Genomic DNA, 18,541 nt, shown 5'->3' on the forward strand with positions numbered 1-18,541 from the left:
GAAGGTAACCTCAGTTCAAAATGCACACAGAACTGTACAACCTCCATTCAACTCAGCACTGCAAATCTGACAGCAACCAATGTTTCTGAGATCTAGCACTTCTATGGCCTAATTACACAAATGACGTGTAGAAATTTACCATGACAATATCTGAAGTGTGCATGAGATTCTACCTCCTCTTGACTCTGATTCTGTGTTGGAAAAATCAAATGCTTGGGCAGGTAGTGCCCTGTTCATCACTTGAATAAAGATGGAACTGGATTGGATCTCTAAGTGCAGCTCTTGCTACAGATATTCACATGACTTTAAGTCAAAGTAGGGAAAAATGTCATGCATGAGGCTGATTCAACTGCCCTGCTTATTGTTTTATTTTTCCTTGATTTTTATTTTCTTTTACTTTATTAAATGGAGCCTAACTCTGTAGGGAGATGCTGCTTTCTTGTGATTGCAGATGGCAGGGTCAGCCAAGGATCTCATTCCTCTTGAGAGACTGATGTGATTCTTCCAGAATGGGTTTGAGTTGTTGTACAAGCTGCTTGTTCCTTCTGAGCCAATGCTCATCATAGTCAAAAACAATGAGTCAGAACACCTTTGGAGTCAGATGTAGTTTTGAGGAAGTCAAAGTGTAGGAAGGCTTTCAAGCATATATGATATTGGGGCTGCCCCTCAGTGCTTATGGATTCACCACAGCAAGCTCGTGTCTTACAAACTCTCCTGACATGCTGAACAGTAGCAAAGAGATTCTTCTTGTGCCGTGGTTCGTCAAGAGCTTTAGCCTTCTACTATGAAAAGTGCATGGGAGATGTACTATGCTGCTTTGTATCTGTCTCCAAGTACTGAGTTGGCTGCAGATTTCATATGGGTGCAAATAAAATTAAGAATCATTGTCTTGAGAATGATGGAAAAGTAGCTTACTCATTTTGGTAAAATTCAATTTCATAGCCTCAGAAGAGTGGCTCTGTCACTCTGTCACATATTTGCTATGTACTCAGGCTGGGAGCAAAGGCTGAGTGAGCTACCTGTCTTGATGCTTATCTCTGCTGTGTGCTCAGTTGTGCGAACTGTTGTTTGCCCTGTTGATACAAAGCCTCTTATCACAGCCCCTACCCTGGTGTCTGGAGGAAGGTGAGGGGAACAGGACTATCTGCAATTCCCATTACTGCCAGCCCATGCAGAGTTGTGCATGTGCTTTTGTTAGCATTGCTGATGCTGTGTATTTCGATGAATCTCTGCTACAAGAAACATAACAAAGTCAGTAACTACCAGACATTTTCCTGTTTGCAAACCCTGTGGTATTGCTGTACTGCTGTTAAACATCAGCACACTTGTTTGAGAATGAACTTAATGTTATTAAATTTGGTATCTGAAAAACAAAGTCCATCTGTGCATGTTTGGTACAGAGGGATTTCATGTATTCAAGTAATCTTCAAAGAATACTTTCATCTTTCTAGGGAGTTTTTATGACTTCACTGCAGAGACATCTCAGGTGTAATATATTTATTAAAATATAGTATATTTATTAAAAATATATATATCTTTATTATTTAACTTTTTATTCCTATCTCTTCTGACAATGTGGCTATGTAAATGCTGTATGCTGAAAAATCAATAACACATGTGCTCGCATAACCTGAACAGATTTTGGGATAGAGGAAGAAGCTTCAGCTCAGTCTGATTCTTGCTAAGGGGAAGAAAGAACTCTTTATTTGGGAGTTTTCACTCGTTCTTACATTGTAACTTTGCTAGATTTCTGCTAAACTCCTTGGGAAAGAGTATTTCCCCTCAAAGCTGCACAGGCAAACATTTTTTTGGTCTTAAATTAGTGTATGTTTAACATTAGGCATTTACCATTGTACAGCTGGACTGCAGACATTTTTTCTCACCTTTTTATTAAATTTATTTATTTATTTATTTATTTTTAAAGTCAGAATCATGCAACAGCTTCTACAGGAGCTACTTAGCCTGGTATAAGGATAATATTGTTTTGGCATTTCTCAGGGAGAAATGAAATCTGTTACTCTACAGCAGGCAAATGAGTGTACGTAATATATTGCATGACTGTTCAAGCTTACAGGCAGCTAAGAAAACCTACTGCACCTTCCTTTTCCATGAGAAATCCCTAGCTTGGATGCCTACACCCTAGGCATTCAGAGTTATGAAGGTAACTTCTATTTGGCTAGGTCTCTGCCCACCAAGCTGACCTGATAGTTTCATCACCTGGTGCGTGTCCTGATGCACTAGGGCTTGGTACAGACAGTATGAACTGTTTCTGACCTATGTCTGTTCTGAAATAGAAACAGTGTACCTACATTTGTGGGATGCTAAACCTAGGTTATAGGCCTTGCTGACCCTGGACTTATTTTGGGGATACTACTGCACTATCCAGCTGCTTTGCTTCCAGACTCAAACACTTATATTTTTGCTATTGTTGTCATTTGTTGTTATTTATTGTCATTATGTGAAAATACAAGCCTTGATGATTGGCTCCATCACTGGATGAGCCATAGCCTTGTGCACTTCATGCTCTGTGTGTATGATGCGGAGCATATAGATCAGGAGTGCAGGTGCCATTCTCCTTCTCAGACTTAATTTTGTTTGTTTAGAACGATGCACCAGTGAGTATTTCCATACACTTTCAAAGCTGCAAAAAATATCACAGCAATTCTAGTAAATGTCATTAGCTCTTTGAATTAATAGAACTACTGTTGGCAGTCAACAGCAATAGATTAGAGTAATTCTTATCTACTATACATTAGATTAATTCTTGGCAGTATGAACATAATGAGTCTGAGGAATTTGCAATCTGATGAATTTATGATCATCCAACTAAAACCTGGAATGTAAATGTTTAGCCTGTAATCACTTCTCTTTTCTTGCTTTTCTCATTATTCATGGCGGTATCAGTCTTTTGGTCAGAAAGTCTTAAAATGCGTTTGAAGATTTCATTGGTTTTCAAGGATGCAGTTGATTGGTTAATGTGATTTTAAAATCCTTCTCAAAGTGAGACATTTTCCAGCTTTGTTTCCCTGAAATCACATTTTATTGGACAAATAGATTATAAATTGTCTTTATACAAAAATACTAAGTCATGCCAGCTTAAGTGAGCAATAATTATTAACGTATCAATCCTATTCTATAGCTGTTTAGATGTTTCTTTTCAATTAGAGAAAAAACATGTCCCAAGCTTATCAAGTGCATAGTTTAACCAGCATTTCCCAGAGTTACTTAGCTGTATTGATCAAAACAGCATCATCACAGTGTTTGCTGTTAGCTTGAATACTATGTGAAACCTCAAAATGCTACAGATGCCAGCATTTTCATAGAATCATAGAATGGTTTGAGTTGGCTGGAACCTTTAAGATCATCTAGTTCCAACTCCCCTGCTATAGGCAGGGATACCAGGTCTCTCAAAGCTCCATCCAGCCTGGCCTTGAATGCTTCCAGGGTGGAGGCATCCAGAACCTCTCTGGGCAACCTGTTCCAGAGTCTCATCACCCTCACAGTAAAGAATTCCTTCCTGATATCTAATCTAAATCTACCCTCATCCAGTTTAAAACCATTTCTCCTTGTTCTTTTGCTACATGCCCCAATAAAAAGTCCCTCTCCAGCTCTCCTGTAGGCCCCCTTCAGGTACTGGAAGGCCTTATAGTCCCCTGGAGCCTTCTCTTCTTCCAGCTGAAGAGTCCCAGATCTCTCAGCCTGTCCTCATAATTAAGTGATTTTGCCTCTGTAATTCTTATGAGAGTTACCAGTTCCCCTGTTAATGTAACTTACTGGCATAATGGAGTTATTGTTGACTCATGTGGAAAAATTAAGTCCTACTGAGGTCTTTCCTACTGCAATGGAATTGGGAATGTGTCTTTGCAGTTCCTGCTATCTGAGCCAAAGTTACAAAAGTTATGACTGTAAAATGGTTGAGGAAAGAGTGTGCTTTAATTCCTCATCAGTTTGCTCCAAATTTAAATGGTCTTTAAATAGCCTTGCTGAAAAGAAAGTATAAAGAGGCTCTTTTATCTCACTCCCCGAAGGTGCTGGCATGACAATGAGCAAGCACTCACTGATGCCTTTTAACAAATTAGCTTAATTGTTAAAGAGGACCTTTATCATAATTTAATGACAGCTTTGGTCATCAAGGAAAACTATTGGTCTCAGCTGAGCCATTCTGCATTCACAGCGAAAGAGGAGAATCTGCACAGGGCTATGATGAAGTGCTACACTGACCAGTTTTCACAGAATCACAGAATTACCAAGGTTGGAAAAGACTTAGAAGATCATCTAGTCCAACCATTACCAATACTTCCCAGCTAAATCATATTCACCAACACAACATCCAAACGTTTCTTGAACACTCCCATAGTTGGTGACTCCACCACCTCCCTGGGCAGTGCATTCCAATGCCTGACTACCCTTTCTGAGAAGTAATACTTCCTAATGTCCAGCCTGAATCTCCCCTGGCACAGCTTAAAACCATTCCCTCTAGTTCTATCACTGATTACATGAGAGAAGAGGCCAACACCCAGCTCACTACAACCCCTCTTCAGGAAGTTATAGAGAGCAATAATGGATGTTATTTGTGCTTTTTCATGTGGGATCCTCCGGAAAATTCTCCAGTTGGCATTTCTTGCTGACAAATTGTCCAAAACACATGAATCTATCCTTTGCCTCCCACAATAGCTATTTGCTACTGTGGAAAATAGAAGAGTTGATCAACAGCAGGGGAACGGCAGGAGTTTAATGCAGAGCTCCCCAAGCAATGCAACCTCTGGAAAGGGAAAAAAAAAAAAAAAACAAAAAAAAAAGCTCTTTGGAAAAAATAATAATAATCATCCCCAAAAGAGATAAAGAGATGGCTGGCCACAGTTAATTGGCAAGAGCTTAAGCAACGTGATGAGTCAGGCAGAGAAACAATAAGTGATAATAAGGAACTGCGCAGGACAGGGATCAAGGACATCATATGTAATGTTGCTGGGGATCTTACAAAAGTGAGCATTGTTTTCCCCTGAGGGAGGATTAGAAAGGAAGGTTGTTTTTCAGCTTGGATTCTGGCTAGGCTAATTCAGTTCCTAAATCAGCTGAAGAGATGCATTTATGTTTTATCCAGCTATATTACTTCCTTTTACTAAAGACCTGAGCTTTCCAAAACATCAATTATGACAACATTCAACAGATTTATTATTGAAATACCGGAATATCAATTCAATGTGAGATTTTATGGTATCTGATTTTATTTTAAAAGTGAGGCTATCTAAATAAGTTTCAGTTGATAAGAGGTAGAGTCACGCAGAATGATTTATTACTCTGTACAATGTATTTCTGCCTCTTTATGTTTCTGTTTTGTCAGGTGACTGATTTGCTTGCCATATTTTCATGTCATTGAGAAATCTTTTTAATATTCATAACATGAGTTACTAATGACTTGAAAATTCACTGTTTAGATATTTGAGGGAAAATGGTTAAGAGTATTGTTTTATGAAAGGAAATACCTACAAAGATGCATTTTCCATACACATTTTCTTCCACTGATTATGATGCTAAGAAAAATAACAATATTTACTGCATTTGCACACGTTAGTGAAAATATATATAATATTTATGGAGCCTCCACATCTCCAAGTGTTGTCTTTCCTACAAGACTTAGCTATCTGTAGTTCAATTACAGAACAACAAGAAAAAAAAACAACCCAGGTGGTGCTATAGGCTTGGGGTGGAGTGGCTGGAGGATTGTGTGGTGGAAACGGACCTGGGGGTACTGATTGATGCTTGGCTGAACATGAGCCGACAGTGTGCCCAGGTGGCCAAGAAGGCCAACGGCATCCTGGCTTGCATCAAAAACAGTGTTACTAGCAGGAACAGGGAGGTAATTGTCCCTCTGTACTCGGCATTGGTGCGGCCGCACCTCGAGTACTGTGTTCAGTTTTGGGCCCCTCATTGCAAGAAAGATATTGAGGCCCTGGAACATGTTCAGAGGAGGGCTACAGAGCTGGTGAGGGGTCTGGAGCACAGGCCTTATGAGGAGAGGCTGAGGGAGCTAGGATTGTTCAGACATCATTGCTCTCTATAACTACCTGAAGGGAGGTTGTAGTGAGCTGGGGTTCGGCCTCTTCTCTCATGTAACTGGTGACAGGACTAGAGGGAATAGCTTCAAGCTGAGCCAGGGAGGTTCAGGCTGGATGTTAGGAAATACTACTTCTCTGAAAGAGTGGTCAGGCAGTGGATTGGGCTGCTCTGGGAGGTGATGGAGTCACTGACTCTGGAGGTGTTCAAGGAATGTTTGGACGCTGTGTTGAGGGACATGGTTTAGTGAGAGCTATTGGTGACTGGTGGATGGTTGGACTGGATGATCTTGTAGGTCTTTTCCAACCTGGGTGATTGTGTGATTCTGTGATTCAAATAGCACTATTTGATAGAGCAAGTTCTCAGCTACAAAGCACCATTTTTCAACACAGTCACAACCATTAGTTATTCATTTTTGCCAGCAATGAATGAGAGCCTGAATTTTGTGCTTGTAAAAATCTCGGCCAGAAACAGTGATCCATTGTTTCACATTTGCTATAATGGCATAGTTGCTATGTACATGTTGTTCATGCAATTAATTTTCTCTTTAGCCTGAACAGATCAGAAGGTTATAAATCTGGACTATGTGATGGGTGTGGTAGTATAGTCTAGCCAACATTGGAAATGTGCTTCAGACTGGTATGGGGCCTGGTAATATTGTGATGCAAGATAAAGGTTGTCTTATTCTCTGGTCTTACTCTGGAAGTTTAAGCCTTCAGCTTAGTCAGTGTTTTGTTGTGGCAGTCAGAGTTGATTGTTTGTCCAGGTTCCAGGAAGTCAAGGGAAATTACAGCTTTCCTATCCCAAAAGACAGTGCACATCTTGAACTTTTTCTTCAGTGGGGAATTCACATGTTATCACTCCATGGACTGCTGTTTTGACTCTGAGTCACGGTGACAGCATGTCTCATCACCAGTAATGATGCAAAACTGTCACCTTCAGCTTCTTATTGCTTCAATAGGTCCTGAAAAACCTGCATACAGTGTTTTTATGTTCTTGTTTGAACATTTGTGGGACTTGCCTTGTGCAAACTTTGTGATACTCCAATGTTGCCATCATTATTTCCAATGCACTGAAGCTTATATTCAGCTCCAGACACAGTTCTCTGGTCATAATACACTGATTTGTGCTGATGGAGATCCTTCTTATTTTGTGGTGTGACAGCCATGCATGACCATCCAGAATGTGGCTTCTTTGTTGCTGTTGCTACCGCTGAAAAGCATCACCCACCCCCTCACTGCACTGATATCCACTGTTTGATCTCCATAAACATTCAGCAAGCATTGCTGAAAGCCAGTGGGTGCCATTTTTTCTGCATGGAGAAATTCAGTCATACATCTTTGCTTCATACACACTTGGATGTCAGGCACCATTTTTTCAACCGTGGAACACTGTACATACTCATTAACATATTATTTATGTATTTTTTTCTGCAGATCATTTCTTCAGTTCTTTTCACCGAGAATCTGATACTCTTACCATTGACTCTGTGAATGAAAATTTCAACAAGACTGCCTGGGTACATCAAGACTACCAAGAAACTGAGATAACATGCCTGCTATCAAGGTATTAGATCATCTCTTGTTAAGGTAAGAAATGTATTCTTGCTTGATGTTTATAATGCACTTCAGAAAAATACACCTCCCACCCTCACAAAATACAGACATCATGGAGAGAATTCTTTTTCCTTTGTAAGCACTGTTCTTAATCTAGGTCTATGCTGTGTCTTTCCGTCTAGGCTGAGGACTCATTTGCCATTTGTTTTCCTACCTTTCAGCATCATTTTAAAATGCTATAATTTTATCCATGGAACTAGATATTAATGATGAAATTTAATCCAAAGTATCTCTCAAAGCACAGGCCAATTTTAGCAAACCCATAACTAAAAATCAGCTGGGTATCTTCCTGCTCTCTGTCAGAAGTCTCTTTTCTCATCTGCCATGACATTCCAGGTGGTAGGTTTGCTCATACCCATGTCAGTGAAGAGGACACATAGTGAATACTTACACTGCTGCTCCATCATGCAAATTTTGTGTATCAGAACAAAATCTACTGAATATGTAAAATAACACATATATATAATTTTATGACTGTCTCCTGGGCGTATGCAATGGGAAACCCAACCCTGAGAAAATGAACTGGCTTGCTGACATTAAAAATATGTGTTTACTTCTGTTTTTGTAACATATTTTCACTTAGACTTGCACACAAATTCATCTGTTGCACTGATGTGGAAAGCCATATAAAAGTTTCCTATCTACTAGCAGTCGTGCTGTGGAAAATACACTGCCTCCCCAGGAATTTGTTTGTTTCACATCTGTAATAAATCCGAGACTGAATGGTCAAAGCACTTTATCTCCAGACACTGGTACAAATCTTAACTCAACCACTGTACTCCGGAAATGGGATGAGAAATAATTTATGCTAGCAAAGCATCTTTTGTGATATAGCATCTTGACCCTGTTTGTTCTTAGGTCTTTTCACAGAAGAATTTAGTGTAAATCACTTACTGTTCTTCTCTTAACTCAGTGTTCAACTGCTATTTAGAGCACAATTTTACAAGATGCTGAATATCCTGGGGATGGGGAATCACAAAATCTGTTATCGATGAGGTGTAACAATGTTTCTGCAAATAATCTCTGTGGAAAATTAATCTTCTCAGGGCCTACATGTGGTATGATACAACTGGAAGGTTGACTGAGTGTGGGATGTTGTATTAAAATATTATAGCTTCTGCCTTTGTCAGTGGCTGTATATGTGTTGCTCTTAGCACAGCCATAATTTACTCAAGACTGAAGGGTTGAAACTGCTGAAACTGTAAAGCAGAGTTGCTATGGATTGTTTTTGAGAGAGTACACTAGGCATGGAAGTGACAGAAAACCCAGTGAGTAAATGGCCATTTGAGAAAAGAGAACAGTAGATCAGGAAAGACTTTTTCAACTTTCAAGACACATATTTTGCATGAAAGCTGTGGTTTTTAGTGTGCTTTAAAACACTACCACGAGCACCCAAGGGAAAAATCTCTTCCACAAAAGGGAATGCTCATGCTCCTAATTGTCATGGTAAATCCCTGTAGAACTGAAAAAGAAAAAATTTCTTTTTTTGCTCTACTGCTCTTTCCTCCCTAGATACTATCCTTGCAGTTTCTTGCAAAATTGGTGAGACCATCAGGGATATACATGAAAATTTCCCAACCTCTTTAATGATCAGCAGAGCCCTCTGCTGTTGGATGTTGTTGTAATGTTCCAGAAATTGAGGATATCTAAAATTTAATGAAATTAAATAGCCTATTTACAAAAAAGCCATGGCTGTTTCTTACCTGCTGTTACAAGAAACAGGCAGATTGTGTCATAAAAGAGTAAATAGAAAAAAAAGTAAATTCTGTATTTTGACATGCATTGTTCTTTTTACAAATGAGTATAATTATTGCCATCTCCTAGGAGGTGAATCCACTCTGCAAACAGTCAGTTCATAAAGTAAATATGTAAACTAAACGAATGATGAATACACAAAGTGTTCCCGGGCTAGCTCAGAGTCAGGTGTATTTTGAAAACTAATGCTGATGGAGGATATGTGATGCTGTGAGGTATTCAGTAACTTCCTTTTGTACTTGTACTTGCACTCACACTGTTCATCTGGAAACATACTGTACAGGGCAAAGTCTACTGTGCTGACTCAAGTTGAATTCACAGTTGCCTCTTGATATATCACAATATGTCATTCAGTATTCCCACCGAGGAAAACGTAATTACCATGCAACATCTTGTGCTGTGTTGGGGTTTCTCACTAGGTAAGTAAAAAATAAATTTCTGTCAGCACTGCAGGAATACTGTGTTGGAGATGTAGGAGCAGACCAGCTGGGTCATAAGCCATGATGCTTCACTGAAATTACTGGTCACAGGGGGTATGTACTTTTTTAGCTGCAGGCTGTATGTCTTTTCTTTCCTAATGTACAGAAACTTGCCCAATGTCTAAATAAGCTATTACACAATGAGTTTAATTCTCACAATATCTCTGTGAGACAGGAATTGTAACAGAGGAGAAACTAAGGGCCAGAGAAGTTGCTCTGTGTCCACAATCATGCACAATGAAGTCTGAGTAAGGATCGGAAATTGGCCTGTGGTTCTGGCCATGGATCTTATCTTGAGCCTGCTGTCTTTTTTTCTATACTGTGACATTTAACTACTGATGGCACTGATCTCCCACTGAACATGGAGTGAAATCTAAGGTTTCTGCACTGCATTCCAAGATGCATACCATTCGAGCTAGCTGAATTACTGTCTTTTCCTCTGGAACTGTGATCTCCTCTGATAGCTTTGCTCCACTTTTACAGTGACAGTCCTGCTTGCTGAGAGGGAGAAGAATTAACTCACGCATACTTCCCCAAATTGTGGGTTTATCCTAATTAATTTCTTTGAATACAAATATATAAATTAAAAAAAAAATCACTAATCTCTACAAAGAATGGAAGAGACTCTCACTTGCGACTTCTAAAGCTTGTAAGTCATGCTTACGTGGTAATGTAGTTGTGGATATGAATAATGTAAGGAAAGACCATAAAATCATGGAATAGTTAAACCCACCCATTTCTACCTCCCTCCCATATGCAAGGTTGCTCTCTTCTCTTTCCCTCCACAGCTCAGGCTGTCCAGGGCTCTATCCAATCTGGCCTTGAGCACCACCAGGGATGGGGCACCCATTAGGATGGCTGTGCCATAGCCTCACCACACGCACAACAAAGAATTTCTTCCCGTGGTCTAATCTAAATTTCCCCTATTTTAGTTTAAAACCATTATCTCTTTTTCTGTTTAATAACCGTACTGCTACTTAGTAGATTGTTCTCACGCTGTATTTTTCTGACTTATGCTAGTAATTGTAATCATTTCCTTTTTGTTTACTCTGAATTTCTGTGAGGAATAATTAAAAGGAAATAATGTGTAAATCCTTGAGATCTCAGTATATATATTGGTGAGCTTCTGGAAAACAAAACCATTTCTCTTGGCAGTGCAAGCTGAATTTCTATGCAGGACTCATTTCAAATTGCTACTGCAATGGCACCATATTTGATTCCTATTAGCGTAAGAATCCACAAGGCATTTAACAAGCTGTGAAGTCTGTCACTGCAGATTTGGATCCCAGCATGTTATTGATGTTTTGAAAGCATAGCTTTTTTTTTTTTTTTTTTTTTTTTTCTTTTCTTTTTTTTCTTTTTTTCCTTTTAAATCAGTCCTGATGCAGTGGATAAAATAAATCCTGAATTTATAGGTGGCTGCTAATCCCATGTTTCACTCCTTTCATAGGAAGCCAGTGACAAAGCTGCACTGCCTGTGAGATGCAGTATATTATATTTATGTAGACTTTGAACCTCATCCATATCCTCTCCTTGGCCGGTGCATTGGCATTCAGAATGAATGGTTTACAAGCAGACTGATCAAAGAAAGGATAAATCAGCAAGGAAGAACACAGGCAAAGGTTCTCATTCCAGGCTTGGTTATTCTCTCATGCCAAAAAGTAATGACACAGAAAAATATAACAAAATAAAGGTTTAAAACTGCTGTAACTGGAGAGCTGGAGTGCTCACACAAATTGTGGAAGAAACTGTTAAGCTGGTAAAATGAACATGCACTTAATTCTACTGGTGTGAAAAATTTTACCTGTGAGCAGTTTCACTGAGACCAGTGGGACTATCAGCATCTTCTTGGATGTGAGCGGTCTCTTCACTGCTGCCTAGAAGCTACTGACATATTTCAGCATGAACGCATCCACCTGCAGCTGTCTGGTACTTGTTTTATTTCAGCTTTGCTTAAAAGGCTCTTCTGATTAAAAACATTCTGGGGAAATAACTGTACTCTTCTTTTAATATCATTAAGATCCTGAACAATATTTAGACACCATCTATCTGTTTCAGCAGTTTTAACTGCTGTCTCTTCATTTCATTCTATAGATAATTAAAAAAGACTCGACTGAAATTCTTCATCTCAGCCAAACGGATTGATGCATTTTAATGGAGAACACTTATTCCAGTCTTTAATTAAGTTTGGCAGTCTGAAATCTTCTCTTTGAAACTATGTATTCTCTTGTAGGCATTTAAAACCTTACAATTCAATCTTTCTACAGGATGGATACCTAAATGATAATGCAGCTTTCTGGAAGCTGTCTTTTTGTTTTAGATTCCATTTTACTTGTTCATGACCTGACCCTAGCAGAAGGTGTAGCAAACCTCAGTGTGACACCACTTTGGCCAAAACCAGCCAGTTTTGAAAGGACGTTATCAGCCTTGATAGGCAAAAAGTCTAATCTACTTTCTACAGATGGCTGCAGCATAAGAAAACCTTAACATAGAGCTATTGCTTAGAAAAATAACGGAATGTACATTATTATCTGGTATTCTTCTGCTAGATTGATAGATCAGTGACTGCTACTACAGGTTTCATAGAGAACATATTTTGGAGAAATGATAACTACAGGAATTGGGTGCTTTGTGCAAGTTGTTGGCAATTCAATTACTAAAGTGTCATTTGTGACCCTGAATGCCCTCACCTTGTTTGTGCTACTGAACTGTGGGGTTTGTGGAGGTTAACAGACCCAAAGCTAGAAGATTCCAGTGCTCACAACATGGGCATATTGTTTGATGCAGATACAGAAAACATCTGGAGAAAACACTGTGTCCTTCGGTTATGGGATGAGAAAATCTATCTTGTTACAGGCCTCCCATTACTATAAGATTAATTGTAGGTTTTGGGAATGTAACCTGGAAGTAGAAGTGTTTTGGAGAATGAATAAGGAAATGTGTGGTCCTTTTCTTTGTAGCTATTATGGCAGCAAGTTTCAGTTCTATCTATCTATCTGTTTATTTATTTATTAGTCCGGGCTCAGGAGAAACAAGGTGGCCAAAAGCAGCTTATAAAAAATGCTGAAATTCAACAGACTAGCATAGTTTGTAATCTTGTGCTGCATTCTTGGAATGTGCTTTAAACAAATGGGAAGTGTCAGTACTATCTGCTGTGTTCAGAAATGTAGGCTTTGCATGGTTTATGTTATCTGCCTGCACTACAGATGTCTTGGAATACCATGCGGTATGAGGTGTAAAGTCTGAACTGAAAGCTGAAGTACATGGTTCAAAACTGAGCTTATCAACCCTTGAGAAAAGCTAGGTAGTGAGGGTAAGCCACCTGTAGGGTCCAGAGAGAGAAGCAATTAAGAAAGTTGGAAGACCTGCCCTGTGGGCAACTGATTTTAACATCAAATAAACGAATCATATTTTCTATGAAGGGCATTCATAGCTAGTTTGTTTAAACCTTGAAGTAAGGAAACTTTTGAAGTATTGTGCCTGTCAGGCTAAAAAAACAATTTGGTATATTGCTTATATTAACCTTGAAGCTGTTTTCCATTTGGTTTGATTTAAAAACAAACAAATAAATAAATAAATACATGGAATAGCTTCAGTTGGAAGGGACCACTTTTTGAGTCATAAATATGACCTTTTTGGGTCATATAAAGCAACATTTAAATTATCACTTTATCCTTTCTTTCTACTTGTTAATTTTGTTAAAGAACCACTCAGTTCTGTATTCAAATGAAAAACAACCCAACATGACATTCGATAACAGTGACCTCACTGCTTAACCTTAAGATGTCAATTTCTACATTCATTCCATGTTTCATTGCTAACATAATTACTTACATTTGAAGCAGACAGTGATGAAATGATCTGACCTTTGTACATCATTACTTGGTTAGTTTTTCCTTATTTGCTGGAAAAAATAAAATCAGTTGCTGAACATTCTTATTAATATTCATTTCCAGTCCGTTGCATGTCCTTCATGCTATAACAAGAAAGTACTTCTCCCTTCTTCTGCATTGCAGCTAGGCAAATTTTCACAAAGAATTCCGGAGTTTTATGTCAATTTTAAAAATCAGTTTAATCTCTATGAATGTTGTCTGACAAATGTATTTATATTGAAGATTTGCATTTATTATCATTGCAACTAACCTGATTGCTTCTGTTGCCTACCCAGCTGTGCTGAAGAAGTTGATTTTTTAGTTCTCCATGTACTAAACCTGAGATTCAAATAAAGGAGATTTTGCTGCTGTGAAGGAAGGGATCTATGGAAATGGAATTCATGATACCTGTTTTGGTATGAAATTGCCTAGAAGAGAGCTGGTTTTCTAGTCTGACATTATCAGCAACCAAAATCCTGCTTTCTCAGATACTTAACCCAGCCAGTAAGAAGGGACAAGACAACATATGAAACTCCAGGTAATCAATAAAAACAGTTTAAGAGTCCCTTAGCCTGCAATAAGTGCCTTAACATAACCTGCAATGATATGTAGAAGTCAGCCAGTAGCTGGGGTCTAGTGTATGAATGCTGACTTGACAGGGGTAATGGGCAAACTTAGAGTGGTTCTAAGCCTTACTCAGCTTAAACATCAGCACCTGGGAAGTCTGAAATGGGGTCCTGGGCTGTGGATGGGGTTGTGGTATATTTCTCTTGAATATTATTCTAGTCTTCTCTTGATTTCTCTTCACTAATAGGAATAATTTTATCCTGTACTAAAAAATAATCAGAAATTACTAAAACATGGTAACATGTGGATATGCATAATAGTAAAAAAAAAAAAAAAAAATGTACAGCAAAAATTGAAAGGATGAAATTACCTTGGGAACTGGGGCAGTTAATATATGCAGTTGTGCTGGATATTAATGAATAGCTTTCTGGAAGCTGTTGTGCATTTTGTTGTAAATGTGCCATAATGCATTTGCTGCTATGGTTGTGTTCTGTGATGCAAAATTACCATGAAGAAAAAAAAAAATAAAAATCAAAGAAAGAATCCTTCCAAACTGTTAATTTCTTGCTTATGATAATTTTGTATACCCTGAACCAAAACACAGTTCCTGTAAGTTTCAGTAGGTAACTACTGAGAGAGAATTATCTTTTGCCATTTACAGGTTCAGCCCTCAAGTAATAGGAAGCACTTCTACTATTCCAAGCTCTGGAGGCATCTATGTGTTTGCTTTTCATCTATAGGCAAGCTTGAAAACATTTGCCTATATATATATGCATATATTGACAAGTTAGTCTTCTGTGATAGTCCTAGATCTTGGAATTAAGAACAGCCAACTAATACTAGATGTTTATTAATGTCAAGGGGAGTTTTGTTTCCTGAATGTAGTAAGCAATAATGATTTTATAAAATAAAGTTATTCGGATATGAAGTCTGACCCAGTTGCTTGGGGTTTGATCCAGCTGAGTCTTACAGGCCACCAAGGATGTAAACTACAACCTCCCTGAGCATCCATTTTGTCTCCTGGACTGTCCCCACAGAACAAAAAAATAAATAAATAAATAAATAAAAATAATAAAAAAAAAATCCTTTCCTTAGATCCAACTTTGATCTTCTTTTGTTTCACTTCATATCTACCATCACATCATATACCTCGGTGAAATGTCTGGCGTTATATTTTCCATAATGTTTTCACAGATACTGGGAATGTGCCCTCAGAGCCATCTCTTTCCAGGCAGAATAAACCCAGGTCCTAGAGCAAGCATCCCAGCTTGGTGGCTCTCCACTGAACTACTTTCAGTTCTGCATCACATAACTGGGTTGGACCCAGAACAAGATGAATGAATACTCATTTATTGTATGTGCTTTTTATTATTTATTTATTTATTTAAGAATCCAGCTACTTCTCAACTATTTTCTAGTAGGTAGAGCAATATGACATTTGCTTGCTTGCCCTGGAGCTTGAAGGTAGTTACTGTGAATCATGTTGCCTTTGTTCATTCTTGTGCAATCATCATCTCTTGTTAATAGTGTAGAGGTATCATGATAAACCAGACAATTCACATCAATGAAACTTAATAGATTCAATAATAGTGGGGTTCTTAATGAAATCACTACATTCATGTAAATGTCTAGCATACTTCCAAAAGAACTCTGTCATGGATGAAAATTAGTTGAACTGTCATTAATTGAAACAAAGTGAAGGATTACTTTGTACTTTTGGAAGCAATTTCTTTGTTAATTCCAATTGTTGGAGCAAGGATGGAAAAACCTGATGCAAAGAGATTAAAACTTTACTCTTATCTAACTCTTTACTCTTATCTAAGGACTGGGACTGGAATAGAAAGTTTAACCCCACCACTGTGTACCAGGATTTGGCTGCCTCTGACATTCAATTAGGTTTTACACGACTGAGGAGAGCCCAGGCATGAGACAACTGCCCCTGCTACTCCCACATGAGACTGATTGAACAGAATGGCCTTTTGGCTATACCTAGGAATGGTTGCTTTCTTCCATTGGGAGGGATTTGGTATTTTATGTAACAAAAAAGTCTTGACTTTTTTTTGACCCATCTTAGTAAAGCTGCCCCTCTTAGCAGTCAAAGAATACATCTAGCATATAACTTTCCATAATTAAAAAACAAATTACAGTTTCCCAGGGGCTGTGCAAGGGTTGGAAGGGAGAAGAGAGCTGCATGTTGGATCCTTCAGAACTAAGTAAAAATGCTGTGATCCAGTGCTATGCAATTATTATCCCTTGACGCTGCTACTGGATACTGTTAAATCTACTCCCCTTTGAAATAACAGGATTTCAGGCGTTGACACCTGATATACTCTGGACTTTTCTAAGCAGATATTTTGTTGATGGTGTTGGCAGTATTTAGTTTTCCCAGTGTACACCACTTTGCAGTGATTCTTTGACAGGGTGGGAGCAATGGTTTGGAGTTGACTGTTTAGACCTAAAGAAACTCAGCTCCCTGCTTCTTCTGCTTCATCTGAACAGTCCCTGCCATGTCCTCCCCAAAGTAGTAACAGGAACTCCAGGAGCTGATACCTCTATCACACTATCATTATGCTCTGCAGAGTCCAGTTTGCTCCATGCAAACTCGATTGTGCATTTAACCTACACCAGTTTTCTACGGGGAGAGTGGTTTCTGTAGACACTCCATATTGTTTACTTTTTGTGGCTTTTATTCAGTGCCACTTCACATTAAAAAAGCAAATACACACAAAAACAAACCGATCTATCCCTGTGCTGCTAAAGCCAGGGCAACCGCAACATTGTTGACCATGTGAAGAACAAGCCCACACAACCAGAACGCAGGCACTCAGACCTGCTGCAGGCATTTCGAACACGGCTGCGAGCACTTGTGGAGTGCTAGTTCAAGCATGCAAACATTATGCCATCAATGCAAATGGCTTTTCCTAGCAACCCCGACGTACTGCGCGGAATTCATGCCGGTGGAGACTGGACGCGCAGCTCTCGCGGCACTGCGGTGCGGCCGGCAGGCGGCGCAATAATACGGGGGGCTCGGCGCCCCGCGACCCCGTCCCGCCACTACCCACCGTATTGACTTACGACACCACATCGATGCTGGCGATCTCGATCCGCATGCCCACGTCGACGGGCGGACCTGCGCGGGGAGGTCAGGAGGTGGGGAGAAGGAAGCAGGAGCCGATGTTAGGCGGAGGGCTGCTGTGTGAGAAGTGCGGGCGTCTCACCTGAGGCGGATATCGTAGCCATGCAGCAGCCTGTCCACCGTCTCCTTCACGCAGGACATATAGCTGGGCTCGTCGGTGCTGCGGGAAGGAGCAGAGCCGGGTTAGGGAGGCGGCCGCATCCCCGCGCCTCTCCCCGACCCGGCCATTCTCACCTGCGCGCCCGCACGGAACAGTCAGCACCACGGACAGCCACAGTCAGCACCATGGACAGCGACAGCCAGCACCACGGACAGCGACAGCCAGCACCACGGACAGCGACAGCGCTCACGGGCCGCCCCGGCTCCCGCTCTCATCCCGGCCCCGGCCGCGCCAGCGCATCTCGGGGCCGACTGCAAGTTGGAGCGGAGCGGAGCAACAATTGTCGGCAGCGCAACGCATGCGCGGCCGCGGGAGCCGGCATCCTTGTCAGCCCGCGTAACCGAAGGTGCCGTGAGGGCTGCTACAAACGTTTCTTTACTTCCTCTTTAAATCACCTTATTATCCTATGTAAATTCCCTTTTCTGTGTGTTTGAAGGCAACCGTACTACAGAGTTGTTCTGCTGGCAGCCTGTTAGAGTGAGGTGTGTTTCTGAAGATCCTTTTGGGACTCTTGGGCTCTAGGCTGGGTTCTGGAAGCAGATGCTGATGCCTCACTGGAAAAAGAGTGTGCTGGGAAGGCCCACAGACTAAGAACAGGGATTTGTGTGGGGCTCTGAACAACCACGTTTTACAATGCTGGCATTACATGGCCACAGTAGGCAGTCAGAAGGCTCCTTTCTGGCCCAGTTGGCGTGGATGGTGGCTCCATGATGGAACTTGTCTTCCAAATGCTTCCAGGGCTGAATTATTATTAACAGAAGAACCTCTATGCTCCCACATACTACCAATTGAAACACTCTGTGGTTTTATAGGATGTGTAAAGAATACTGAGGTTCTGCTTTCTTCATGAAAGATTTATTTCTATGAAGAAAACATAGTGTGCTTCTTCAGGCCACCAGTGT

At 40.1% G+C, this 18,541-nt stretch overlaps 1 protein-coding gene across 19 annotated transcripts in view; it reads right to left on the minus strand.

Annotated features, from left to right (window-relative positions):
* Positions 1-17,914, minus strand: part of GABRB1 (gamma-aminobutyric acid type A receptor subunit beta1) — a 73,832-nt gene extending 55,918 nt beyond the window's left edge. For 9 of the 19 annotated variants that reach the window (XR_004306894.2, XR_014945989.1, XR_014945984.1 and 6 more), the window contains exons 1-2: positions 17,714-17,914; positions 17,406-17,639 (exon numbers count right to left, since the gene is read on the minus strand). Coding sequence is in view for 1 of the 19 variants with exons in the window: in XM_015862327.3 (XP_015717813.2) it covers positions 17,562-17,639; positions 17,714-17,766 (131 nt within the window). In the remaining 18 variants the exon portion in view is untranslated. Of the gene's footprint in view, positions 1-13,738; positions 17,386-17,405; positions 17,640-17,713 lie in introns of those variants that run through there. The other 10 variants (XR_014945990.1, XR_014945988.1, XR_001555169.3 and 7 more) reach the window with 4 other exon arrangements.
* Between the last annotated feature and the right edge of the window lie 627 nt (positions 17,915-18,541).

Source organism: Coturnix japonica, chromosome 4, assembly GCF_054131305.1.
Source record: "Coturnix japonica strain WE chromosome 4, WE-NBRP24, whole genome shotgun sequence".
In the NCBI taxonomy this organism is placed as follows: Eukaryota; Metazoa; Chordata; class Aves; order Galliformes; family Phasianidae; genus Coturnix; species Coturnix japonica.